General features: G+C 43.5%; 12 protein-coding genes across 12 annotated transcripts; 6 read left to right on the top strand and 6 right to left on the bottom strand.

The window, feature by feature from the left end:
• The first annotated feature begins 86 nt into the window (after positions 1–86).
• On the top strand, positions 87–3,176 carry OGAPODRAFT_82841 (uncharacterized protein). The gene has a single exon (XM_018356651.1). It carries the CDS (start codon positions 92–94, stop codon positions 3,149–3,151), a length of 3,060 nt encoding a protein of 1,019 aa, XP_018209611.1. The 5' UTR covers positions 87–91; the 3' UTR covers positions 3,152–3,176.
• Positions 3,177–3,197: 21 nt separating this feature from the next.
• OGAPODRAFT_88856 (uncharacterized protein) lies at positions 3,198–6,858 on the bottom strand (the record flags this gene model as incomplete). The annotated part of the gene is made up of 1 exon (XM_018356919.1): positions 3,198–6,858. A coding segment is annotated over exon 1 (3,624 nt), but the record flags the coding sequence as incomplete, so codon positions are not given.
• Positions 6,859–7,282: 424 nt separating this feature from the next.
• On the top strand, positions 7,283–8,800 carry OGAPODRAFT_16717 (uncharacterized protein). Its single transcript, XM_018354622.1, has one exon. It carries the CDS (start codon positions 7,330–7,332, stop codon positions 8,788–8,790), a length of 1,461 nt encoding a protein of 486 aa, XP_018209609.1. The 5' UTR covers positions 7,283–7,329; the 3' UTR covers positions 8,791–8,800.
• Positions 8,801–8,855: 55 nt separating this feature from the next.
• OGAPODRAFT_101073 (uncharacterized protein) lies at positions 8,856–10,061 on the top strand (the record flags this gene model as incomplete). Its single annotated transcript, XM_018353016.1, has 1 exon — positions 8,856–10,061. The coding sequence occupies one exon, from the start codon at positions 8,856–8,858 to the stop codon at positions 9,438–9,440; it is 585 nt and encodes a 194-aa protein (XP_018209607.1). The 3' UTR covers positions 9,441–10,061.
• Positions 8,886–10,061, bottom strand: OGAPODRAFT_16716 (uncharacterized protein). Its single transcript, XM_018354621.1, has one exon. It carries the CDS (start codon positions 9,930–9,932, stop codon positions 9,450–9,452), a length of 483 nt encoding a protein of 160 aa, XP_018209608.1. The 5' UTR covers positions 9,933–10,061; the 3' UTR covers positions 8,886–9,449.
• Positions 10,062–10,149: 88 nt separating this feature from the next.
• On the bottom strand, positions 10,150–11,721 carry OGAPODRAFT_8912 (uncharacterized protein; the record flags this gene model as incomplete). Its single annotated transcript, XM_018356928.1, has 1 exon — positions 10,150–11,721. The coding sequence occupies one exon, from the start codon at positions 11,719–11,721 to the stop codon at positions 10,150–10,152; it is 1,572 nt and encodes a 523-aa protein (XP_018209606.1).
• A 2,588-nt stretch (positions 11,722–14,309) lies between these two features.
• On the top strand, positions 14,310–15,038 carry OGAPODRAFT_16714 (uncharacterized protein). The gene has a single exon (XM_018354620.1). The coding sequence runs from the start codon at positions 14,317–14,319 to the stop codon at positions 14,950–14,952; it is 636 nt and encodes a 211-aa protein (XP_018209605.1). The 5' UTR covers positions 14,310–14,316; the 3' UTR covers positions 14,953–15,038.
• A 29-nt stretch (positions 15,039–15,067) lies between these two features.
• OGAPODRAFT_16713 (uncharacterized protein) lies at positions 15,068–15,929 on the top strand. Its single transcript, XM_018354619.1, has 2 exons — positions 15,068–15,087; positions 15,124–15,929. The coding sequence occupies exons 1-2, from the start codon at positions 15,082–15,084 to the stop codon at positions 15,760–15,762; spliced, it is 645 nt and encodes a 214-aa protein (XP_018209604.1). The 5' UTR covers positions 15,068–15,081; the 3' UTR covers positions 15,763–15,929.
• Positions 15,930–17,688: 1,759 nt separating this feature from the next.
• On the bottom strand, positions 17,689–19,002 carry OGAPODRAFT_41599 (uncharacterized protein; the record flags this gene model as incomplete). The annotated part of the gene is made up of 1 exon (XM_018355422.1): positions 17,689–19,002. A coding segment is annotated over one exon (1,314 nt), but the record flags the coding sequence as incomplete, so codon positions are not given.
• A 77-nt stretch (positions 19,003–19,079) lies between these two features.
• Positions 19,080–20,084, bottom strand: OGAPODRAFT_16712 (uncharacterized protein). The gene has a single exon (XM_018354618.1). It carries the CDS (start codon positions 20,050–20,052, stop codon positions 19,141–19,143), a length of 912 nt encoding a protein of 303 aa, XP_018209602.1. The 5' UTR covers positions 20,053–20,084; the 3' UTR covers positions 19,080–19,140.
• Positions 20,085–20,495: 411 nt separating this feature from the next.
• Positions 20,496–22,422, top strand: OGAPODRAFT_16711 (uncharacterized protein). Its single transcript, XM_018354617.1, has one exon. It carries the CDS (start codon positions 20,553–20,555, stop codon positions 22,398–22,400), a length of 1,848 nt encoding a protein of 615 aa, XP_018209601.1. The 5' UTR covers positions 20,496–20,552; the 3' UTR covers positions 22,401–22,422.
• On the bottom strand, positions 20,496–25,084 carry OGAPODRAFT_16710 (uncharacterized protein). Its single transcript, XM_018354616.1, has one exon. It carries the CDS (start codon positions 24,966–24,968, stop codon positions 22,440–22,442), a length of 2,529 nt encoding a protein of 842 aa, XP_018209600.1. The 5' UTR covers positions 24,969–25,084; the 3' UTR covers positions 20,496–22,439.
• Between the last annotated feature and the right edge of the window lie 30 nt (positions 25,085–25,114).

Raw genomic sequence — 25,114 nt, 5'->3', positions numbered from 1 at the left:
GTTTCAACTATATTTGCCACTACAATTACACTTGATGACAGTAAGTAACATGTCTTTATCCTCTAGAAAGCTGACTTTCAAGGACCAGAGAATGCAAGTCGACTCTCCTCAGGAAGATACGATTGATGAGGGACTCTACTCGCGTCAATTGTACGTTCTGGGAAAAGAGGCCATGCTCAAAATGGCCTCGTCCAATGTTCTGATAATAGGTCTGAAAGGCCTGGGAATTGAGATTGCGAAAAACGTTGCCCTGGCAGGAGTGAAATCATTGTCGATCTATGATCCAACTCCTGTCTCGTTGACTGATTTATCAGCCCAGTTCTTTTTAACTGAGAATGATATTGGCAAGTCTCGTGCCGAAGCTTCATTGCCTAGACTTGCTGAGCTCAATGCCTATGTGCCAATCTCAATCGTCAACGACCTGACTGCGGAAACTGTTTCAAGCTTCCAAGTTGTGGTTACCACAGAGACCCCCTTAGAGAAACAACTGGAAATTAACGAGCTAACCCATGCAAAAGGGATTAGATACATAAATGCAGATATTAAAGGACTTGTGGGTCAGTTGTTTGTGGACTTTGGAGAGGATTTTACGATCTTTGATACAAACGGAGAAGAACCGCACACAGGCATTGTCTCAGATATCGAAAAGAATGGAACGGTCACCATGCTTGACGATAATAGACATGGATTGGAAGATGGAGATTACGTCAAGTTCTCCGAAGTGCAAGGAATCGATAAACTGAACGATGGTACTGCTTATAAAATCAAGGTTTTGGGTCCATATGCCTATCAATTGGTGGATTTTGATCCAAATTGGGGAACCTACATCAAAGGAGGAATTTATACCCAAGTCAAGATGCCTAAACAAATCTCCTTTCAAAAGCTATCTACACAGCTGGAGAATCCTGAATTCTTTTACTCAGATTTCGCAAAGATGGAAAGACCGCCTCTATTTCACCTTGGATTCCAAGCTTTAAATGAGTTTGAAAAGGCCCATGGGGAGCTTCCGAAACCACACTCTGAGTCTGATGCAGCAGAAATTGTGGATCTAGTGAAGAAGCTCAACTCCAGGTACCCAAGCATCCTAGGCGGTGCTGACATTAACGAAGATTTGATCAAGGAACTTTCCTATGGTGCTAGAGGTGAGCTGCCAGCAATGGTTGCCTTTTATGGCGGTTTGGTTGCTCAAGAAGTTCTAAAGGCTTGTTCGGGTAAATTTGGACCAGTGAAGCAATGGCTCTACTTTGACTCTCTCGAATCTCTTCCGGAGAGTAAAGAGTATCCACGTACTGAGGAGACGTGCAAACCAATCAACTCCAGATACGATAACCAGATTGCGGTTTTTGGACTTGAATTCCAAAGAAAAATTGCCAATTTGAAAGTGTTCCTGGTCGGATCTGGTGCTATTGGATGTGAAATGCTAAAGAATTGGGCAATGATGGGATTGGGAAGCGGACCGGAGGGAAAAATATACCTGACAGACAATGACTCTATCGAAAAGTCCAATTTGAATAGACAATTTTTGTTTAGGCCAAAGGATGTGGGTAAGAATAAGTCCGAAGTCTCGTCTCAAGCCGTCTGTGCCATGAACCCAGACCTGACGGGTAAAATAGAACCGCGGACTGATAAGGTTGGTCCTGAGACTGAGCACATTTTTGACAACGATTTCTGGGAAAGTCTCGATTTGGTGACTAATGCCCTGGACAATGTTGAAGCCAGAACCTATGTCGACAGGAGATGCGTCTTTTTCAAGAAACCACTTTTGGAGTCTGGTACTTTGGGAACAAAGGGTAACACGCAGGTTATCATTCCAAACCTTACTGAGTCATACTCTTCTTCTCAAGATCCGCCAGAAAAGTCGATTCCACTTTGTACATTAAGGTCCTTCCCAAACAAGATTGATCATACAATTGCTTGGGCCAAGTCGCTTTTCCAAGGGTACTTTACTGATGCTCCAGAGAATGTCAACCTTTACTTGTCACAACCTAATTTTGTTGAAAGCACTTTGAAACAGAGTGGTGACGTAAAGGGTATTCTAGAGTCTATTAGCGCTTACCTGACCAAAGACAGACCCTACACTTTTGATGATTGTATCAAATGGGCTAGACGCAAGTTTGAGGAAACCTTCAACCACGACATACAACAGCTACTTTACAATTTTCCTAAGGATGCTGTCACGTCGACTGGTGCTCCCTTCTGGTCCGGACCAAAAAGGGCACCAACTCCTTTGGTGTTCGATATCAACAACGATGACCACTTCCATTACATTGTCGCTGGTGCTAACTTGTTAGCCTATGTTTATGGCCTCAAGGGAGACCAGGGAGAGCCTGACAGGGCCTACTATGATCGCATTTCGTCTTCTGTCACTTTAGAACCATTCAGTCCCAAGACCGATGTCAAGATCCAAGCCAATGACAATGACCCTGATCCTAATGCTGATATTATTATGGACCAAGGGGCAATTGAGAAGCTTGCTGCCTCTCTGCCAACTGCTTCTTCTTTGGCGGGATATAGACTGAATGCGGTAGAGTTTGAGAAGGATGATGACACTAACCATCACATTGAATTTATTACTGCAGCCTCAAATTGCAGAGCGTTGAACTACCACATTGCTACTGCAGACAGATCCAAGACAAAATTCATTGCTGGCAAGATTATTCCTGCAATTGCTACCACGACTGCCTTGGTGACTGGCCTGGTGTGCTTGGAGCTTTACAAGGTTGTCGACAAGAAAACCAATATTGAGACGTATAAGAATGGTTTTGTCAACTTGGCCCTACCGTTCATTGGCTTCTCTGAGCCTATCAAGTCTCCATCCGGCAAATACAACGATAAAACGTTCGATAAGATTTGGGATAGGTTTGACTTGTACGGAGACATGACTCTGCAAGAGCTTCTTGATTACTTCAAAGAGAAAGAAGGTCTTGAAATAACTATGTTGTCGCATGGAGTTTCTTTGTTATATGGATCGTTCCATCCTCCAAGCAAACTGAAGACTAGGTTGCCACTGAAGTTGACCGAGCTTATAGAAACGGTGTCCAAGAAACCAGTTCCTGAACACGAGAAGACTCTGATTTTCGAGATCTGTTGCGATGATCAAGAAGGTGAGGACGTTGAGGTGCCTTACATCTGTGTTCATCTCAATAAATGATCACCATAGTTAGTTTATGAGCTGATAAAAAAGGTTTTTCCTGTTTGAAAGCGTATTGTAGTGGCCCTTCTCCTTGATGATTCCGTCCTCCATATATGCCACGGTATCTGCTATCTGCATCATTTCTCTCTGATGGCTTATCATGATGATGGTCACGTGCTTCTTCAGTCCCAAAATGATTTTTGCTACCCGCTTAGTATTTTGCGGATCCAACGATGCTGTGCATTCGTCAAGAATTAAAACCTTGGGCGATCTAATGAGAGCTCTAGCAATACAAAGCCGTTGTAGCTGTCCGCCAGAGATCAGGAGATTAGAAGAACCACCGATGCGCGAGAACAAATTGTCCGGAAGACTGTGAACGAATTTTGCCATATCCACCAATTCGAGGACTTCATCGATTTGTGCTCTCGTTACTGTTTTATGCAAATTGTACGTCAAGTTTTCGAAAATTGTTCCATCAAAAAAGTAATGGTTCTGAGTAACGACAGCCACCTCTTTTTTGAGCTCAGACATATCAAGTTGATCAAGGTTTGCCCCGCAAAATTTGATTGATCCTTTCTGGGGGCTGTAGAGCCGTAATAGGAGATTCAAAAGCGTTGATTTTCCGCAGCCAGATTTGCCCACTATACACGTAATTTCATTCATGTAGAGAGAGAGATTGAAGTTATCCAACACCGGAGATGTGTTTGGGTCGTAACTAAATTGCACATTCTGGAACTTAAGCAATGGCTTATTTGGTTTCATTACCGGTTTGGTTGTCCCGTAAGATTCCTGTAAATTATCCGGAAGTTGGATCAAAGTAAGAATTTTCATGAAAACTAGCACACCTTTGTTCACGTTGGGCATTGATGAAAGCATAGCAGAAACGTAACCAACAGTGAACATTATTAAAGCTACCACCTGAATCATCTGGACCAAAGTGATTGACTTTTCTGACACTAATTTGATGCCATAGTAGAGCATGATTGCTTGTGAGAGATAGATTGCAATGTTTTGTGCAGCCATGGCTATGGAGATAATCAGTGCCCGCTGTTTTCCTGCATGGTTCATTCGATTCATGTGATTGTTGAATCTGGCTTGAAAATAATTCTGAAGATTAAGTGACACCACTGTTTTCATTCCCAAGACGCTCTCATGGACAACCCCTTCTACATTATCGGATGCTTCCTTGTACTCCGTCTCATATTTTTGCAAGACAATGGAAAATAAGATTGAAAACATAGCGAAAAGAGGAGCAAAACTGAGGCCCACTAGTGCTAGTTTCCAACAGACGATCAAAGACCAAACCAGAGCAATCAGTATTAGGGCAATAACAGAAATGAGCTGACTTGGAGCATCTGAAATCACAGTTCTGAGGTCCTTGATATCATTGATAAGCAGTGACGAAAGGGCGCTTGGGTTTGCGCTCTGAAACCAGCAGACAGGCTGAACAAGAATCTTGTCAAAAGCTCTGTTTCGCAGCTGATCAACCAATGTTTCCGAGCTCTGGCTTAGTGCCATCTTCGAAGTGAACAATGAAAGTCCATCCATGAACGCCACGCACAAAAGAGCCAGAGACCATTTCACCATATAAGTACTGGACACCTGCTGTCCAACTGACACTATCCCAAGCACTAATTTGGAAAGAAAAAAGGTAAACAAGGGCGTCATAGATGCATTTACCACGGAAACTATAATGCCAAGCAAGAAACAGACCCTAGAGCCAAATGTAAGAACATGCCACAGTTGACGAAGGAGGCGTAAAACGCTCACTTTTTTATGAGCTTGGCTCTCCAAATCTTGTACTAGATCAAGTCTTTGCCCGACTTCCTCTTCTTCCATTCGATGCTCAAAGGGATCATCTGGGATATCCAGTTGGTATTGGAAGGAGGCAAACCTGGTTTTTCTATTTAGCAGGTCAATCTTGACGCCCTGCTCCTCAATCTTACCATTTTCCATAAGAACAACGTAATCTGAATCTGCTATCTCGGAGTAGTCGTGTGTCATAATGATTGTGGACCTTCTCCTTCTGTTTCTTTTGAGCTTCTCCAAAATCAAGATTCGCTGACTATAATCCACCGCAGACAAAGCTTCATCCAAGATGAGCACGGGTGTATCTCTAATAAGTGCTCTACATAGAGCAACTTTCTGCTGCTGTCCTCCGCTCAGTGTTATAGAGCCAGGACCTCCTCCCACTTTCGTGTTCAATCCTGCAGGCAGAGAAGCAATCAATTGATCAAGACCTGTTATTTGTAAGGCCTCGTTCAGCAATTTAGGGGCAACAGGAGTAGGACAACCCAAAGACAGGTTTTCAAATATTGTACCACCAAAAAGAATGCATTGCTGCTGGACCAAAGTGATTTGTGAGGCTAGCCAGCTTCGATCCAGTCTCGAAATATCATAGTCATCACAGGTAATTTTGCCGTCAAAATGGTACAGCCTCAGGATGAGGGACGCAAGGGTGGATTTTCCTGAGCCTGATTTTCCAACTATATACAACAGATGATTTGCAGGGATTTGTAAGGTAATGTTTTTGAGGACCCAATCGTCTCTCACTGGATACTTGAAGGAGACATTAGAGATTTTGATATCACCCATCATATCATGTTTAGGCTGGAAACCTCCTTCATAACTGACATTTGAGCAGTCCACACTTTTGAAAACATACTTAAGTGAGATATGTGCAGTCCTCAAACTCACAATCTGGGAAGAGATGGTTGAGAATATCCGTGAAACGGTCAGGCAAGAATAAAAGCAGGAAATAATGTCGCCCGAAGAATTGAGGTGGTTGCGTACTAAAAATGATCCATACCAGAAGCTTTGAATAAACATCATGAGTGCCAAGAACTTTATCATGCCTGCATTCAAGTTGAAGAAGAGCTTCGTTCTCAAGAAGCTGTGGGAGGTCAATTTACTAGCAGCATCGAGCTTCCTTTTTTCCAGCAAGGAGGAATCAACAATTTTGATCCACGTGTAATTGAGCAAATTCCACTCCAGGACCTTGACTGTATTTTCTGAATGCTTGTTTTCCAATGTGGTATATTTCCCTATTAATATTCCCCAACCACTGGTAACCAGGACGATTACAGGAATGGTAGCCATCACCAGCAAAGTTAGCCTCCATGAATAATAGAAGCTGAGTATTAATAAAGCACAGAGCATGGCAACTGACTTAATAAGCATCTCAAGACACTCGGAGACTCCCATCCTGAACTCCTCTATGCATCGGTTCACCTGCATCAAATTGGAGTTAAGATCCGACTTCCTGTCAAACCATTCTAGTTCTTTTCGAAGCAAAGATTGGTAAACTTGCTGTCTACAACGTTTTTGTTGTCTCTCTCCAACAAGAAGAAAGCAAGTCAGTCCTAACCAGCTGAAAAGCGTGGCACCAATTCCAACAAAAGCGATTGCGAAACAAAACCATTGCACATCTGCCACGAAATCACGGCTGGATGAATATTCATTTCGACCAAACCCCTCCAGTTTATCAAATACTCTTGCTAGCAGCACGGCGACGGTGGCAGGGACCATAGCAGAAAGGATGGTAAAAATCGATGCAGGAAGTAATAACCAGCAGTCTTTGGCTTTGACAAACATGAATAGCCAAGGTTTGCGAGATACTTCCGTCACCCCAGAGGTTTCCAGAACCGATGTGATGGTCACAGGGGAGCCATAGAAGTCTTTTTCATCCATTTGGTGGCATTGTGGTTGCGTTCACATCGATATATATCTCGCTCATAGGATTCAGTTTAAATTTTAGAATTTCCGAATCGGGAAGATCAATGAAGACGGCGACGAAGTGCTCTGAAAACGCCAGAGGTAAGAAAAATTTTGTATCAAAAATTCAACTCCTTCCTAACCACTACTGTACTTTTTCGCTCACGCTAACGAGTGTATCGGAGGACCGGTACTATCGTCAGCAGCCATCTAAATGATGAAATATCTGATAGGGACAACTGACTCATATGATGAAAGTTGTTGGAACATAGATAGATAGTAAATATTCTGAAAGATGGTTCGAGCTAACTAAATTAAGTATCAGCAGGCGTTAGCCTCAGTACAATTTGTATACCTGTACTCATAGCGTTTTAAGTGCATGAAATTGGCAGCCTGCATATCGTTTGAAATTTAAAGATCAAGCTGTTTTAATTTGAGGGCAATTAAATTAAAAAATCTTGTTTTTAAGAATAGATAAGCTAATGACTAATCAGGGTTGGGTGCTGGTGTTGCTCACGGCAGTGACCACCATCACAGGCTGTCTAATGGTCTACACAGACACTGTGTATCGTGTGATATTCCCCAGACTATATGGAAAGCACCCCTTTAACATTCAAAAAAACACACCCTTCCTTGTGGCCACACTGTCGCTGAGTTCTGGTAGCTTATTATTCACCTCGCTCAACAGACTGCTTCCTGAAGCGGACAAATACCTGGAACAGCTTAGATCAGTTGAAGGCAAACCAGAACTGCGCAAAGCCTTGTTGGTCACCTTCTTCTTCATGGGTATCTTGTGTTGTACCCTGCTCAATCTGGCGATCCACTTTTTCACCAATGAGAGCATTGTCCATTGCGTTCATGATGAAGAGGACGACCATTCAGATATGGAAACGTCCGATTTGGAGTCTGCCTCAGAGGAAAGTCCTTTGCTAAATCATGGACATAAGCATCACGACTACTTTTCGCATCATGCTCACCATCGTTCCTCAATAGGTGAGGATGTCCAGCAAGACCGTGCAACAGCCACTAAAAAGATGTCCCTTGTGGACCTATCCTTGAAAACACTGAAGGGAGCCGAAGTTGAAGGCGAGTGTCTGGGCACAATAGATTCTTGCCAGGAAGAACTTATCGCACGCCATCACTTACATGAGGGCAAAAAGTCAACCCCAAACGAGCTACATTTTTGCACTCTACCAAGCGAAGAGAATATTATGTTTTTCGACAAGGACAGAGAACTCATTGTCAATAAGAGTGAGATTTGTTCAAAATTCCCAGAGTTGGAAGTTAACTCCCCCTTGCTGGTAAATGGCCACCAAACCCCATCGACTCATAAACAAAATGGACATTCCCAGCTGGACCATTCCCATTCCAAGAATATTGAGGATCATCATGGCCATGAACATATACACAATTCTGATTCACGTTCTCTTGAACACCATCATCATCATATCCAAACGCCTTTATCTCGACTGCTTTCCATTGGACTGCAGACTGTTCTTGCAATCACGATTCACAAACTTCCAGAAGGATTCATTATGTATTCTACTGCCCAGGCGGATCCTAGTTTGGGACTTTCAATTTTTCTTTCGATGTTCATTCACAACATAGTGGAAGGATTCACCATGACCCTGCCGCTTTCTATTGCGCTCAACAGCAAGTCAAGCGCATTTTTTATATCAAGCATACTTGGAGCGAGTGCCCAGCCTATAGGGGCAGTACTTGGATGGATAATTTTCAGAGGAAAACTTGATTTGGATCAGGACATAAATTTGCTACTTTTTGGCTCCTTGATAGCTCTGACATCCGGCTTCCTCACATACGTTGGTTTCCAGATGATAACGAGCGCTGTTGGATTTGGAGGAAAGCAAGAAAGGGTGCTAGGGTTTGCTTTCTTTGGCATGTTTTTGATTTGTCTCAGTAACATCCTAATAAACAGGAACTAATCGACGCGTCGACACCAAAGAATTTATTTTTTGACCTTAATTTTGTAATTCATGCTTGTTCGCTAATGGGACAAAAGACAAGTAAACTGAACAAGGAGGATATCTCAACTTTGAGACAGGAAACGAAATTCTCTGCGCGAGAGCTGCAGCAATGGTACAAAGGGTTTCGCAGGGATGTTCCTAATGGCCAACTGACAAAAGAGGAATTTACCAAGATTCATAAACAATTCTACCCGTTTGGCGATCCTACAGAGTTCTCGTCATATGCATTTGAAGCCTTTGATACAAATGGGAAGGGATACATTGATTTTCACAGTTTTATTGTTTCTTTAAGCTTAGCATCACGAGGCTCAATAGAAGACAAGTTAAAATGGTCGTTCAATGTGTACGATCGTGATAGGGATGGCTTTATCAGCTATGACGACCTCCTTACAGTAATAAAAAGCATATACAGAATGGTGGGTACCAGCACATTGCATCTCTCTGAAGACGAAGCTACTCCAGAGCTTAAAGCAGGTAAAATTTGGCAAGGTTTTGGCAAACAGCTACACGACTCTCGAGATCTCATATCGATGGAGGAGTTCATTAATCATAGAAATTTGGGTTCTGAGGTGCTTGAAGCACTGAACTTATACAATGATCTGGTGTGATCCAGACCTTCAAATCCTCTCTGCTGTCCAAACGGCAGCTTTGCATGTCAGCTTAATAGTTTCTGTCAGCAACCAGTACGGCCTGGCCTTTTTCGAGTCATGCTCAATAGCTGTGTCCAGATGCTCCAGCTCCTCATCTCTAAACACTTTTATAGTTTCCTTCAGGCTCTTAATATCCGCTGAATCCGATGTCTTAGCGCTATCTATTTCTTCAATGTCTTGGAATCCATTGGACAGCACACGCAACTGCTGGTTGTAATGATTTCCAATGACAGTCTCCACAGCCTCGGTACAGGCCATTGCTCCTTCTTTACCCAGCAAACCGGTGAAAAGTCCCATTGCAAATGCACCTGCTTTCCATGCTGGGGTAAGCAAAGACGGACGCACTCTGTGGTCAACCTGAAGTCGGTTGAAAGTGTTATGATGGTGTATTTCCTGGTCCCACATATGTTTCAGCACTGGTTTCAGTGCAGGCTTGTGCGACAGTGCCATGTACTGACCTGCGTAAATCAAGTCCGCTCCGAGCTCTCCAGCCTGGTCAACGCGAATTACACGGTCCAGATATGCTTTCTGAGCTGGCGATAGAGCTTTGTGAGTACTTTGAAATCGTCTACAAATGAGCCTGTTCATGAATTTAGTTAGGTTTTGGTGGTACCATAAATTATATTTCGTAGTCTGTCAACCGCGAACGCGTGCAAGATATATAAATCTACTTCCGGGAAGACTTGAATACAGGGATATCGTCATCATCGTCAATAGCGGGCCGCCGTACCATAGCAGCCGAGCGGAGCGAAACTGGTCGTTTGCGGCGTGGAAACTCGAATTCTTGGTCGAGCTCGGGAATTTGTTCCTCTTCCAGATGGATTCCTTCCCGTGTGAGAGATGAATTGTAGCTTGAGGATTTGAGAGGAATATAAGAGGCCATGGCATCAAAAACAACATCTCTCTGTTCACCATTGTTGGTTTTTCGGAACTTGGAGTAGTCTTTGCGACCTCTCCACTTGTGGTTAGCGCCCGTATACTGTTGAGCCTGATATTCTTTGATTGCAACACTGAATTTGGTGACTTTCGGTTGCAAAGCCTCTCCCTCCATCTCCAGATGCTGGCTTTCTTCTTTGACCTTTTTCGCTTCTTTGAAAATCTCGAGCAGGGGCAAGTCGTGGGAAAAGTTTTCTTTAGGTGCATCAGCAGGTGTAGAAGTAGGCTCAATCAATGTACTCTTAAATGGCTCGTTATGGTCAACTTGTTTCACAGTGGGTGTAGTAGAGTTTAGTAATGCTTGAAATTTTGCAACCGCTTCCCGACCTTGAAGAGCATCATTCTCATTCGATGTTGGCTTTATCGTCGCGTCCTTTTCTGGAGAAGGTCCAGATTCGCTCCTTATGACTTCAAAATCGTCAATGTTGGGAAGAAAAATCTGCGATGACCCTAATGAGCCGGGGGTTCTTTTAGCGCGTCTCTGACTTGGCTGCGAATCTCCTGAAGAGGGCGTTTCCCCCAAGGCACAACTAACAAACGGAATATTTTCAACAGCAACCATTTGCGTATCCTCCACTTCGGTAGCAGACGGATCATATTCCAAAACCACTCTGATTGGCGTGTTCTCGTCGACAACCTTTTTGAATTGACCAACACTCTCCTGATGGCAACTGAGACGAAAGACCAACAAGTCCGAGGGCCCTGCTCTCTTAAACTGAATACCGCGCAGACGCTTCAAGTCGTCATATGTTTTTCCAATAGTGACCAGACAAATTTGATCATCGTTCCAGTATTTTTCGAAATCTGATTCCAGTGCCGACAAGTTAATCTGTTGTAACCACTGCTTGTCCATGATTTTAATCTCGGGATTAGAACGGCATAGGTCGATCAAGTGACCAATTGTCTCTTCTCCAGTCACAAAATAGTGTGTTGTATGTCGCGGACTCACTTGAGCCAAATTTTGAAGCTCAGGGAGGGCTCTATTAGTAACCATATCTTTCCAGACAGCCCTCATTAAAAATCCTTTTCCGCGGATAATCAAGTCTCCAGTTCCTGTATCAAAACGCAAAACTTCTTCGTACCCCAGAGCAACGCCATTGATCTCCACAGCACCTATCTTTGGTCTAGGGCATACATTTGCAATCTCTAGGGTGTGGCCTTTAACTTTGAACGAAAATTCGAGCCTCGACACCGACTTATGCGGTATGTGGAAGTCTGCATCTTTCTTGCGACCAACTAAATACACTTTTTCGGGCAGGAGAAGATGCAATATACCATCATCAGAAGACTCGACAAGCCACATTTAAGCGGATCAGACTTATTTTGTGATGTTTTATTTTTTGATCTGCTACACACGATAGTGAAAAATAAATATGGTATTATACACAAATTAAGAGATTGCCACCCCAAGTTCATTTGAGCTGCTTCAAATTTTCATAAAACTGGACAACATCCTCACTGACCCTGATGCGCTTTTCGTCAAAGTTCACAATCTCAAGATTTTTCGTATCGACACATCTACTCAAAGCAACGTAGACCTGTCCTTTTTCGAAAATCTTGGTCAGGTCGACCTTCACGCGCTCCAATGTTTGTCCCTGAGACTTGTGAATAGACAAAGCCCACGATAGCAGGATCGGAAGTTGTTCGCGGCTCAGGTCGCTATTAGACTCGGTAGAAAATGGCACTGGCTCTATAAGTCTGAGTGAGCTATGAGAAAATTTGACAAGGGGCAAGACCTCTGAAAGTTTGGAGTTTTTGGCTGTCCGAATCATTTCTTTAGCAAGTTCCACCTGCGCGGGGCTATTGTAATTTGTGGCCAGAAACTCGTTGTATAATGCTTCGTCCTGGGCGGTCGGTTCATTACCAGTAAACCTAGATGCCATTACCAGAAGATCGGTGTGCACAGACCTTTCATATTCCTTGAATGTGTTGGTGAATAAGGTCCAAAGTGAGATACTGCAGAAGCAGACGATCTTTCCGATCGATCCATTCACTAATTGAGGATCTTCCAGGTCGTTTTTTAAATACATTATCTGCGCACCTTCTTTGAGTTGCAGAGTCTTTGCACACATGAGGCCATCCAGTTGTTTTATAAACATTGCCGGATTTCCAGTCGGAGGGAAATTGTCGCGACTTTGGAAGGTGTAGACACGCCCTGGAAGCGAATTCAATCTCTCCAAATTAGCACGATCGACTTCTTCTCTAGTGGGGTAGAGCTCCGTAGGGTAAATACCATCGCTGTATTGGAGAGGGCGTTCGAGCCGTTTAAATTTCTGCTTGATCTCATCCGAAAGTTTACCGATTCTCAAGGCGTTCAACATCTCAATCAAGTCAGAATCGTTTTGTTGCCGGAAAACCTTAGTTAGGAGGATTGTCTCATCAATACATTCCTTCCAACTGATCGCATCAAAACAAAACTTAGCTGCACCCATTTTGCTTAACGAAACAGGAGGAAGCTGAAAGAAATCTCCTGTCAAAACCAACTGGATACCGCCAAACGGTTTGTTGCTACCTCGTATTTGTTTTGCAATCTCGTTCAACTTGTCAAAGAATATGGAGTCGATCATGGATAGCTCGTCGATGATTAACACTTTGGTACCTTTCCACCTTTCAACGACACTTCTTCTGCTTTTTATCCTGCTCACTAGCTTGTTTACCGGCTCAGAGCCCAGTCCAGTGCCGGCAAAACGGTTAATTGTGGTTCCTTCAATGTTCGTCGCTGCCAAACCAGTTGAAGCAGTCACCGCAATGGAGCTGGAACCGTATCTATTCCTCAATCGTTTGATTATTTCACGTAACAGAAAAGACTTACCAGTTCCTGCAGAACCTGTATAGAAAATGTTCTTGCGCTCGTACAGCACCATCTCAATGACCTTACGCTGTTCCTCCGAAAGAGACCCGCTAACACTGTTGCTATTTTGAGATGACGGTTTGTTTTGGTTGCGTGGATTTGAAATCTTTTTCAAGTTCAGATTAGACCATGGCAACGATCTTTGACGTGAAGCTGACATGGGCTTACGTACAGGCAGCTTGATCGGCCTGCCGATGCTTACATCCTGTCTTGTCGATACGTCAATCTCTGTCTTTTCAAATCCTAGTCTTTCAATTGGTTTTGAATGTTTGAAGCTGGATGGTTGAGACATAGACACGTCGGAAACAGGAGTCTCCAAATCGCCAAATCCCACACAAGAGACCGACCGACCCAACTTCATGCGCTTCTGCGCGTTTTCTTTATTTTGCAGGAAATCTTCATCGCCAGACACGCTTCTTTTGTCTAATTTGAGTGCAGAGAACGGCTGATTGGGCTTGGTGTCCCGACTGGGTTTCGAGGAGTTTATGAAAGATGCCAAAGTGGACTGCTTAGATGCTCCTGGTCTTTTTGAATTAGATGTCTTGAGCGACACATTGAACATCTGATTATATGCTTGTCGTGTTGTTTTGATTTAAAAAGCGTGAGTCGAATAATCAGCGCGACGATCGACGCCTTAGACCAGACCTCTACTAACTTTTATGGATTTTGTGCGCGCCACAGGTTTTCGCAAACATGATAGGACATTGTTTATGCGCATTTTTTTCACTTTGGAATAAATCCCAGCCCTTCCACCTGGACCTAAAGTAATTTTATGCGCGTGATGCGCATGAATTGAGACAATCCTTACAAACTAGGCAAGTGTGTGTTCATTCCAGCAGCAATGAACTATTTCAATAAAAGAGAGTCAGCATTAATTCAGATTTTGCATATTCGATCGCTGCATACGAGATCGGGAGCTGGGGAAATTAATATTGTCTTGGTGTGAAACAAGTGTTTGCACCTGCATGAAATGACTTCCGATGATTTGCTTGACTGGTAACTTTATAAACCGGATATTTTTTCGTAGCCTGCCCATCTTTCCCAATCATGACTGAAAAGCTTTGGGTGGATATAGAAAAAGGTGGACGTTGGATTCCGCAGCGCAAATTGTGTACTTTGAACCGGATTCTTTTGTACGTTCTCATCTGTCTGTGTATCCTGACTGCTGTTATGACAGCCAGGAGGTCTTCAGTCCACTCTCATCATCTCATGGTGTCAGATCCTCACGCAAATCAAGAATCTTTCATTATTGATAGCCGCTCACACAAAGCCCGCAACTCCCAAAGGGTGCCCTATGATACAGAATACAATGTTGTGGTCAACGCTGCCGACGCAAAAATAGAGAAACCGGAAAGGTCGCCAGCCGTGCCTGTCAAACGAAACCCGGTTGTTCTACATAAAGAAGTCGAGGCAATTACGCTTGTCTCCAAACTGGTTTTGGTGGTCGATTCACTGAACCGTAAATACGAAAGCCTCGCTCGAAGCTTATGGGGAGAGCCTTTACTAATGAACCTAAGCAAGCATCCTTACAACGAAGCGCTCAAGGAATATATGGTGGACTACTTCAAGGTCGAGAAGCTGCCCATTCTGCTTGTGAACGGAAAGCCAATGGTGAGTGGAGATGACTTAAATGATGCAAGATCTGCTCGCATCAACAGACTCATCAAGGAGAACTTGGATTAATCAAATATACGTTCGAAAGACTCCTCAGGCTGGTCCTCATTTTAGAGAGCCTAATTTTGTACTCAGGATTTATAATGAAATCGAAGATTTATGATGCATAATTGCTTCTAAAATTCAAATCGCGAAAAAATGGGGGTATGTACGGCAATTCGGCTACTTACTAACAGCTAGAACGATGGAGGTTCCATTCCGTCCAGAAAGCTTATTGTGAACTTCTATGCTTCGGACAAAGCGAAGGACAAAGGCAAGACGTTTAACGCCTTTACTGTTTGCGCCTTATCCAATGAAAAACTAAACCCTCCTGTTGTCTCAGACTACAGAGGCCAGCTTTTTAACAAGGACTCGCTTCTTGAATTTCTTCTTAATAAAGAGTATCTGAAAAATGAGAGGTTTGGCCACATTACGTCCCTCAAAGACGTCGTGCAGCTCAATATCAAACTGGATGGAAATAAACTAAAGTGCGAACTTACTTCTTCGGAGTACGACATTACGTCTACTGTATTGCCCAAATTTGCATATGTGGTACCCTGTGGATGTGTGATGCTGAAGAAGAACTTGCTTTCTCTTCTATCTTCCACAAAGCTTGGAGAATACGCTATAACACGATGTCCAATTTGCAATACCGAGTTTTTCAGTCGCGACGTGATCGAAATAGAACCAGACGAGGATGAGTTACGTATTTTGGAAAAACGCATGAAGCTGTTGGAGACAGAAGGGCTACACCACTCACTCAAAGCCAGAAAGAGACGAAAGTCTGTGTCCGGGGAGAAAAGCGCTAAAAGAAGCAAGAGTAAAAGCGCAAAGCCTTGACCGCTTTGTATGGTATTCCCAAAACTATGTACATTATTGGCTAATCTTGTTCCGCCTGTTTTGCCTGCAATTCCTTTTGTAAGGCGAGTCTTTTCTCGTTTTCCTTGCCTGTCATATATAACGTGTAACCGACATTAGCGGTCATATAGAGCGACAATCCAACAAGTCCCAAAACAGTGATGCGGTGCGCCACGTCAGTAACTCTAGTATACCATGGATAAGCCTTAGACATGATAGTGTGCAATAAAATTGAATTTATTTAATGAGCGAAAAAATTCGGGATACGAGCGTGTATCTATTAAATCAAGTTATAGACCTGCGTTTGAAAAGCTTTTTGAAGGTGCTCTTTGGGGATGGCAGACTTGCCGACGATATGCTATTGCGGAGAGTGGAAACAGATTGGACGCTTCCAGACTTGCTGACTTGTTCCTTCAAGTGTTTCGACTTCAAGCGAGGACTGTCTGCAGACTGTCTCCGGTGTTTGAGATAGGACTCCAGGCTACCATTATCATTGCCCATCAGATCGTACACGACACAGTGATCCTGATCAACTCTTGCAGCCTTGAGGATAGAGTTCACAAATTCCATGAACGTGTCCGTTGTAAAATCAGATGGAAGTTCTGTTTCAGAGATGGCTTGTTCCATAGCTTTGGTTTTAGCTATCACGACCGAGGCCTGGCGCTTTAAATCCTCCAGGTTGATGCTTTGTTTCTCCAATATCAGCTGGTTGAGCTCATCGTCTCCATCTTCCAACAACGTCTTGATGAAGTCTCTCGATCCGAAGTCTGTGTCTTCCAGCCCTAGCAGATCTAGCTTCAGCTCGCTCAAGACGGATTTCCTTTTGGACTCTTTTGAAACTATATTCTCCGAGTTGTTTGAGTCGAGAAGCGAGGCAAACTCGGCAAGTCTTAGGTACTTGTCAATCAGATATGATCTGGACGGAAGTTCGCTCAAAATTTCCTCAGAAGCCGTCAGCGAGGGTTTTCCCATGGCGTTGGTCATTTCGAGTTTCTTCTCAGTGAAGTCCATTTTGCGCCCGCTTACTCGGTCACAATAGAGACGCAGCTCACTGCTCCGTTTATCCAAGAAATCCTCATTTAGGCAAAGAAGTTCTGGGTCTTTATGTGGAGCAAACTGTGACCTGTTTGCAAGCGTCATAAGAACTTTTGCAATCAACGTTAAAGTCTTGGAAACTGTACCCTGTTGATGGTTCTTTGACAAGTTGAACAACTTGGGATTCAAAATTGCTGGACACAAGAATCGAAGAAAAATAAACGAGCACAACGCATTCAGAGGGGTCTCTGTATCGCTTGGATCCACTGAATGCTCGACCTTGCTTCTCAGAAGACCCCACTCCCGTTTGAGTTCTTCAGGAAGATCATTAGAAGTGGTGTAGATTCTGTTCCATAGTTCCTCCACGTAGTTCAGAAGGTTTTGGTAATGCTCTTCATGAGTATTCGGATAAGTCTTTGGGTTTGGATCGCAAATAAGATTTTCTGCGCAGATCTGGGCTATGAATTCTCCCAGCAACTTTTCAAGGTATTCCTGACCGATTCTAATCTGATACTTCTCTAACGAGACTGAGAGAAGCGATCTTCCGCGGAATAAAGTATTGAGATTATTAGTGGGGGAGATTGCATGTAGCTTTGATCCGGAATCTTTGAGACTTTCCAGCTCAAAGGACATCAGTTGCTCAAAATATTCGTGCTCCATATTTGCGCTTTGGTAAAGATCCAGCAGCATTTGCGACAAATCATCCACGTTTTGAGGTTCTATCAATGGGGTGACAAATCTTAGAAGGTCGCGGACATCAATACCTTTCATCATTCCTTCAAGCATTCGATAATTCTTGTACGACATGATATGGATCTCACGAAGACTCAAATTGATAGTGACGGATCCAATCTCATGACTTTGTTCGCCGTAAAGCGGCAGCTTCTTCATCATTTGTGGCTCAGTCATGAAGTCAGGTGTCACAAAGGCTCCTGCAATAACTGGATCTTCCTCTATCAGATTGTAAACTGAACTGTTGTTGGATGACTTTAAGACCAGCTTGAAAAATTCTGCAGACGGAGGAAGGTCCAGGTCAAACAATTCCTTCCAGAAGGGATTCTGATTCAAATTCTTGACGATAGCAGTTCTGTACCATGGCCCTCCCCACATATGCAACTCGACATAAAGATGAAGATTCTCGTTCAAAGCAGGATTATTGAATTTGGCTTCTACAACCTCCAGCTTGTAGTTTTTGACTAACCTCATTCTGTCCTTGGTGAGTCTGTTTCCAATATACTCGAGCTTGGTAAATGTTTTGAGCGCAACAATCCAGTCTCTCAGATCTATGCCCAAATCAAACTGAATAAGAATTCTATGGATATCCGAAAAAGACTTACCGTTCTTCAGGATAAAAGGAGCATCGTCCTCGCTATCAATTTCGTTCGCATACCTATGGTTTCGACGAAGCTCGTTGATTTGTCCAACAAAAAGGATATTTGGCTGCTGGAACACCGAATGATGGATAGGCCTGATTTCAGACGAGTACAATTTTGTGATATTAACAGAGTACAATAATGTTCCATCGTTCTCGCACAACAAGTCCAAAATACCATCACGCTTTAAATATCCCATGGCTGTAAACCATCCCTCCGTTTGCTTGTCTTCGGAAGGATACAATGGAGTTTTAGGCAATTCACTGAGCTGGACTTTCTTGTAATTAGGAGCAGGTCCGTAAATACGAAATCTACAGACCAACAAGTCATTGGTCTGAAGGTTCTCGTTGTGGACAATGGATTTATTAAAAGAATACTTGTTGTAGTATCCTTGTGGTTTCAAATTCTGCCATACCATAAGGCATGCAAGCAAAGGTTCGAATTCAGACTGTTGCGTTTTGATGAAGACAGTTTTCAGGTCTAAGCTTTTCACTTTTAGCACCCGCAACTCTGGAAACAGCTGGACTTCACATTTTTGAAGACTAGGAATCATCACCGCGTCCCCATCCATTATCAGTTCACCGTTTAGGGTTATCTCCAGCGAGGCTTCACTCCATCCCTGCGAGTCACCATGGGAATTCTCAAACTTATAGGACCATTTGACGCAGTCCAATGCCACAGAGCCCCCATTGCGGAGCATGTAGTCCTTCAGCTCACTTTTTGCCATTGAAATGAAGCCAGTATATATCCAGCCTTGTAGATCTCGAGTTTGAAAAAAGAAAGCTTGAGAGCTAAAAATACTGGAAAGGCGCATGCAAAAAGCTTTCCTAAAACGGTAATATAGTTAGGAGAGTACGTTGTACCAACAATTGAAAATTCGCTGCTACGGCAGTAAGAGATGACTATTACGCAGTCTATATGACTTCTGAGGTTCAAATTTACGCATTGACTATCAAACCTTGAATGCTCTTGGTGCCTCACCTTCGGGGCCGATGTATTCAGGTTCTCTCCATGGTCCAATGTCAGACAACAGTAATCCTCCCTCAGCATCGCTGACTTCACTTTTTCCTCCGAATTTAACTGGCAGGTTTTCCTCAGGGATCTGTTTAAGTAACTCTTTTTGGTAGCTGGCACCCAAAATGAAAATCTTGGAGACAGTAACTGGATCCAAAAATGGCTTGAAGAGCTTGAACACCGTGGAGAATCCAAATGGAGAGTTGATCAGATAGAACTTGCCCATTCTTTCTGGGTAGTAATCCTGACCAATCTTGGATGCTTCTCTCACATATGAAAGCACTTGGGACGCGGCAGAGATTGATATTCCTTTCAGATCCAAGATTGTGCACGATGTTTCAACCAGAACACCAGCTTTTCTCGAGCATGCAGGTAGTCTATATCTGACAAACGACTCGTACTCCCAAACAAGATTTTTCAACATGCGTTCCTGAGTGGTAATTTTGTACATTTCAGTGATGTTCACAGACCCTAGCTCTTCAATGTAAAGCGGTCTTCCATCCTTGTCGGTCTTGTGGTAGTATTGTGGATAGTATTTGGCAACCAATGGCTTTTCCTCGTACTTGAAATCCTCCAGTATTGTATCTGTTCCAAACTCCTTTCTCCAATTCTCGCAATTAATAAACATCTCTTTGGCCTTCATCACATCAAACTTTCTGGCTCTCAAAAATCTGAGCAAAGTTGGCTCATCGAGTCTAAGCGTGTAACCCTCAGCCTCGAGTAGAGTTCTGAGCTGTTCAACAGCCGATTTCTCACTGTCAGTCAGGTAACCAGGAAATCCTGTCTGGCCAAGCGGAGGCTCTGCCACCTTATCAGGAAGGGTTGCCAATATTTCCTCGTCTGTAACCATCCTAATCACTATGGGAACTATTTGTTTGGCACGATGTAAAATACAGGTAAGTAATTTGCTATAAACATTATAGGTAGGGTAACTTTGCAAAAGCGCGACCGTCTGGTGCCAAGGTGAGAACAACATTAGGTTTTCGCTGCTTAAGTAAGCCAACGAAGAAGCAACTCTATTGCGTCTGGAAACTGTTGCATGTGAAATATCTCAAAAAGTGAAGAATCAGTTATCGACGGCTTAAAGTATTTATTGCCAAGCACATGCGCCACGTTGACGTTCCCACAAGCTAAACGCGAATACTGTTGCAGGTTGCCAGTCTAGTTTTGGCCGGAACTACCTGCAAGGGTAACTTTATTGTTATTTTATAGTTCGGCATGTGCTCGGTATGAGGTTTTTTTCCCGATTATTTTCCTGAGTACAAATAGCTAGCGAGTACTGACAAACTTTCTAGAAGGAAAAACTCATATCAACGGTTCTCTGATTAATCGTGATCTTCAAGTTAAAAGATGGCGTCTTCACAATCACTGGCATCTGGCCTCACTGAGGATAGATATGAGTCTGCGGCTGAATCTTTGAACGAGAGCCAAAGATATTCTGCGAATTACGATGCCGAAGATCCTGCAATTTCAAATACCACTGCAGAACAAGAGGATCCATCTCAAGAGGAAGTGGATCAGTATGTAAACGACACAGCCTCACAGCAAAACACTCTCCATAAAGAAGAATTCAATGATGACTATGAAGCTGAATTGGACAGACAGATAAGCAGGGTGGCCACGAACTTGTCACGTTTTTCGAGCAGAGTGTTACACCGCAATCAAGAAGAATCTACTAGCGCAGAAAAAAGCACTGAAGAGGACGAAGGCTACGATCCTCGTACCATGTCTTGGGATGGGCCTGATGATCCAGAAAATCCTTTCAACTGGCCAAGCTGGAAAAAATGGGCAGTCACTATGACCATCGCGTTTTTGTGTCTTGTGATCACACTTGGATCCTCCATCTATGTGGACGCTGTGCCAGAAATGATGGCCAAATGGGGCATTTCTCAAACGCTGGGTCTCGCCGGTTTGACGTTTTATTTGGTCGGCTTGGCCTTTGGTCCAGCTATAGCCGCGCCATTGTCCGAGGTGTTTGGTCGTAAGATCATTTACTGTTCTACTCTTCCAATCAGCATGCTTTTCATCATGGGTGTCGGTCTTTCCAAAAACATTGGCCAGGTTTTGGTTCTCCGGTTCTTCGCTGGTTTCACTGCCTCTGCTGCTCTCGCAATTGGTGGAGGTACCGTCACAGATATTTGGAAACCCCACGAACTTGGAATTGCTATGACATTGTTCTGTATGGCTCCATTGTGCGGTCCAGTGGTCGGTCCTATTATTGGTGGCTTTGTTGCTGAGAACAAAGTTTCTACTGCTATGAACAAGATTGGTGGCCTCAGATGGACAATGTGGGTCGATCTGTTTTTCGCTGCTGCAGTTTTCATTCCCCTCTTCCTGGCTCCAGAAACATATAGGCCTATCATCATGAGAAGGAGAATTAAGAAGAGAAACCTCAAGCTCAAGAAGACAATGCCGCTTGCCCAATTCCTCCTGATCTTAATTTTCATCACATTGCTGAAACCAATGGAAATGCTGATAGTGGAGCCAATTGTGCTGGTGTTTTCCGTCTACACTGCTTTCATTTTCGCTGTGCTTTTCGGCTTCTTCGAAGCTTTCCCAGTCATTTTCAGAGGACAGTACGGCATGTCGCTTGGAATATCTGGTCTCCCATTCTTAGGGGTTGGTCTTGGCATTCTTATTGGTGCCGCCACTTATGTTTACATTGACAAAAGGATTTTCTTCAGACGTTACCCAGATGGTTACATCGGCCTCAGAGACAAAAACGGCAACAATCTGCCACCATCGCCAGAATCTAGACTTCTGCCATGTAAATTGGGAGCAGTGTCAATGCCTCCAGCTTTGTTCTGGCTCGCATGGACGGGAAGGCACTCTGTTCACTGGATGGCTCCAATTGCTGCCGGTGTGCCATTTGGATTTTCCCTGATTTTAATTTTTTTCTCGATCCTGACCTATTTCAGCATGTCATACCCTCCACTTTCTGTCGCATCGGCCTTGGCTGCCAACAATTTCCTGAGATATATCGTGTCATCGGTTTTCCCATTGTTCACTGTCCAGATGATGGAAAACTTGCACATTTACTGGGGTGTCTCTGTTTTTGCATTCATCGCGCTTGCCTTGGCCCCAGTTCCATGGTTGTTCACCAAGTGGGGTCCTCCTCTTAGAGAAAAGTCTAAATATGGATTCGCTACCGAGAAGAAAGAGAAAGAAGCAACTGCCGCAAAGGAAACTGAAGTTTAGATATAAAACTTTCTAATATCCACATTAATTTAATTTCTGCTAGAAGTCTTGTTCACGTAGACCGAAGTACCCATCAGGAGCAGTAGAAGGGTCTTTCAAGGATGTTTGTCCCATACTCGCGTCTGTTCCAGAGTAGGAAACCAAATTTCCCCACCAGTTAATGTCCTTTTCGTGATACTGAACAGCGAAAAAAATTATGATGCCTCCAAAGGCAACACCAGCATCCAGCGCAGAAGCTAGAATATAGTTATACTTTTCCCACCAGCCAGAATAACGTTTTTTGATATAGTGGTTGAATGCAAAAGACACGTACAAGCCAGGAAGGAAATAGCTCAAGTTAAATGGAGCATAATTGAGGAAACCTCCAATGATAACAGCTGGCTCAAACCACTTAGTTTGTCTGCGGCAGTATTTCCTGATAGCTAGGCAGACAAGAGCTAATAAAAACCCGATTAGGAAGCACCATGGAAGCACAGGATACATTTTATTGAACACTCTCTTTGGTCCGATCACACCCCAGAACACGGAAGAGGCATAATAAGACGTTTCACTTGGACAAGTAAAGTTGTTCGACTGGTCTGGAGAACAGATGTCTTTGACGTGGTTAATCTCCCAATTAATGACCACCAACGATATAATGATTTGGAAAATAGTACCCATGAATTGGCCACGGAAAACTGCTCTTGGCGGAACTTTGGCATAGTGCGCAATTTTTTGATCGTAAAGATACTGCTGTGCCTGACCCGTAATGTTGAATCCCAAAGCCTGTAAAAACATTAAGGCATCGCCGTTCCCGGGAATAGCGTATCCCACGATAAGCTCAACGAAAACTTGCAAGGTGAAATAATAACCCGTGACTGCGTAGATAACGTTTAAAGGAACCACAAAGACCAAATTGATAGCCAAGACAAGGAAGATTCCCCAAACAGGGGTGTTGGCAGGATAAACTTTGACACAGACAATCGCAAACACCAATGCCATAATCATGACAGCAATGAAAACCCATTGTGGCACTTCTTTGTACTTGGCCATCATTCTAGAATGTGGGTCTTTGAGGACAGTGTTTGTGTTTGTTTTGATGTCGTTCCAAATAGCCTTCGACGATTTGATCAATGTCTTGCTCTCAGAAATCAAAACATATGGGATCAGAAATGTATACAGTGCACAGTTAGCTCCCCAATTAACCAGCATTCCAGCAGAGAGATACGGTGGACCATACGATTTGTATTTCGATTCGTCGAGCCTTCCATCTGTGAGAACACTATCAACATCATAGAGTTCTCCAGTATTTGTGTAAATGTTGTTATCGTTGATTGGCAAGTAAGCAGTCCACTTGTAGTTACTGTAGTAGAGTCCCAAAATAACGAAGAAGCCAATAAACATGCCAATCATCATGTTCATGTAGGTGTAAAAAGGGAAAGCGAGTGGCAGCCAGTAGCCCACAATATTCCAATCGAAGGACGCAATTGGGTTCAGTCCAAGCCCCAGCATCGAACCGGTGACGACAGCAAGGTTGAAGTTGTCTGGCTTGATCCAAGTCATCCAGTTGAAGTAGGAAAGGGCTTGGAATAGGTAATCTGGAACCCACATGTAAAGGAAGGAACAAATAAAGACAATGAAAAAGAATTTGTAACGAGTGATGACCCAACCGTTGACTTTTTCCTTCTTGTCTTTCTTCAGCAAAGCCTGATTCAATGCGAGAGTGGGCAAAATAGTGGGCCAGACCGCTCTGACTGGGTAAATCACTATTTTTCTCAAAACTCCTGCAAAGCCGAAACCAAATAGCTGGGTAGCAAGAGAGATCAGAATTTGGTAACCGATAGTGATCCACTTATTGCCATAAAATATGTCAAGCTTTTCGACATAAAAGTTGGCACCAACATACATACCGCCAATCGCAATATCAAACATCACCGTAGCGAACATCTGTTCCTTATAAGTCCAAGGTCCAGGGTTAAGTGAGTGTCTAGTACCAAAAATTGTAACCCCCCAGTCTGGCAAGATTCTCTGCAACACAAGCCCGCTAGGATACATGAGCATTTGACACACAGATGATGAGATATAGAGCGATGGCTGTCTCCGAGAAAAGATCTCGTTCACACCGGTACCCACGATACACCACAGAAAGCCCAGAAAATAGGCACGAATGGTCTCACAAGGTATTTCTGGGTCATCTCTTGGAGACGTGACAGCACGAACTTCGGGATAAGGAGAATGGTGCTCATTCAAGGTGGCATGCAACCGCACTTGGAAGTCCCAGTCTTGATAGGACATTCCTAGAGATTCGTCGTAGCCCTTGACAAGTTTTTCAATCTCTTTATAGTCTTCTTCAGGAAAGTTAGGATCACCTTCATGGTCGTCGAGGACATTGGTCAGAATCCTGAGACCGTCGTCGGTCGACATTTCGGTGGCTTGTTCATAAAGATACTCGACATCCGGCAACGCATCTTCAGTCAGGACATGTGCGTGTCCAAGCTTGGCATAAAGCGCATGCTTGTACTGGGAATTATCCAAGAAAGCTGTCTTCTCTGACAAGTCGTCCTTTTCCTTATATTCTGGAGCAGCCATGACGGTTCAAGTTCAATTACATGGGATGTAGTCTCTCTTATATTTCATCATGATTTGAGCTTCGCATTTAACTTGAAAACCGGTGTTAAGACTTAATAGCGAGGGGCTTGGAGCCGAGGCTCTCATCACAAGTAGGTAAACGATAT

Source organism: Ogataea polymorpha (assembly GCF_001664045.1).
Source record: "Ogataea polymorpha strain NCYC 495 leu1.1 chromosome Unknown OGAPOscaffold_5, whole genome shotgun sequence".
NCBI lineage: Eukaryota > Fungi > Ascomycota > Pichiomycetes > Pichiales > Pichiaceae > Ogataea > Ogataea polymorpha.
This window is presented reverse-complemented; position numbering and strand designations above follow the sequence as displayed.

Coding starts and splice junctions, on each gene's coding strand:
- OGAPODRAFT_16710 (XM_018354616.1), bottom strand. CDS start 24,968: ATGGCTGCTCCAGAATATAAGGAAAAGGACGACTTGTCAGAGAAGACA.
- OGAPODRAFT_16716 (XM_018354621.1), bottom strand. CDS start 9,932: ATGGCACTGTCGCACAAGCCTGCACTGAAACCAGTGCTGAAACATATG.
- OGAPODRAFT_16711 (XM_018354617.1), top strand. CDS start 20,553: ATGGCGTCTTCACAATCACTGGCATCTGGCCTCACTGAGGATAGATAT.
- OGAPODRAFT_16712 (XM_018354618.1), bottom strand. CDS start 20,052: ATGGTTACAGACGAGGAAATATTGGCAACCCTTCCTGATAAGGTGGCA.
- OGAPODRAFT_16714 (XM_018354620.1), top strand. CDS start 14,317: ATGACTGAAAAGCTTTGGGTGGATATAGAAAAAGGTGGACGTTGGATT.
- OGAPODRAFT_16717 (XM_018354622.1), top strand. CDS start 7,330: ATGACTAATCAGGGTTGGGTGCTGGTGTTGCTCACGGCAGTGACCACC.
- OGAPODRAFT_82841 (XM_018356651.1), top strand. CDS start 92: ATGCAAGTCGACTCTCCTCAGGAAGATACGATTGATGAGGGACTCTAC.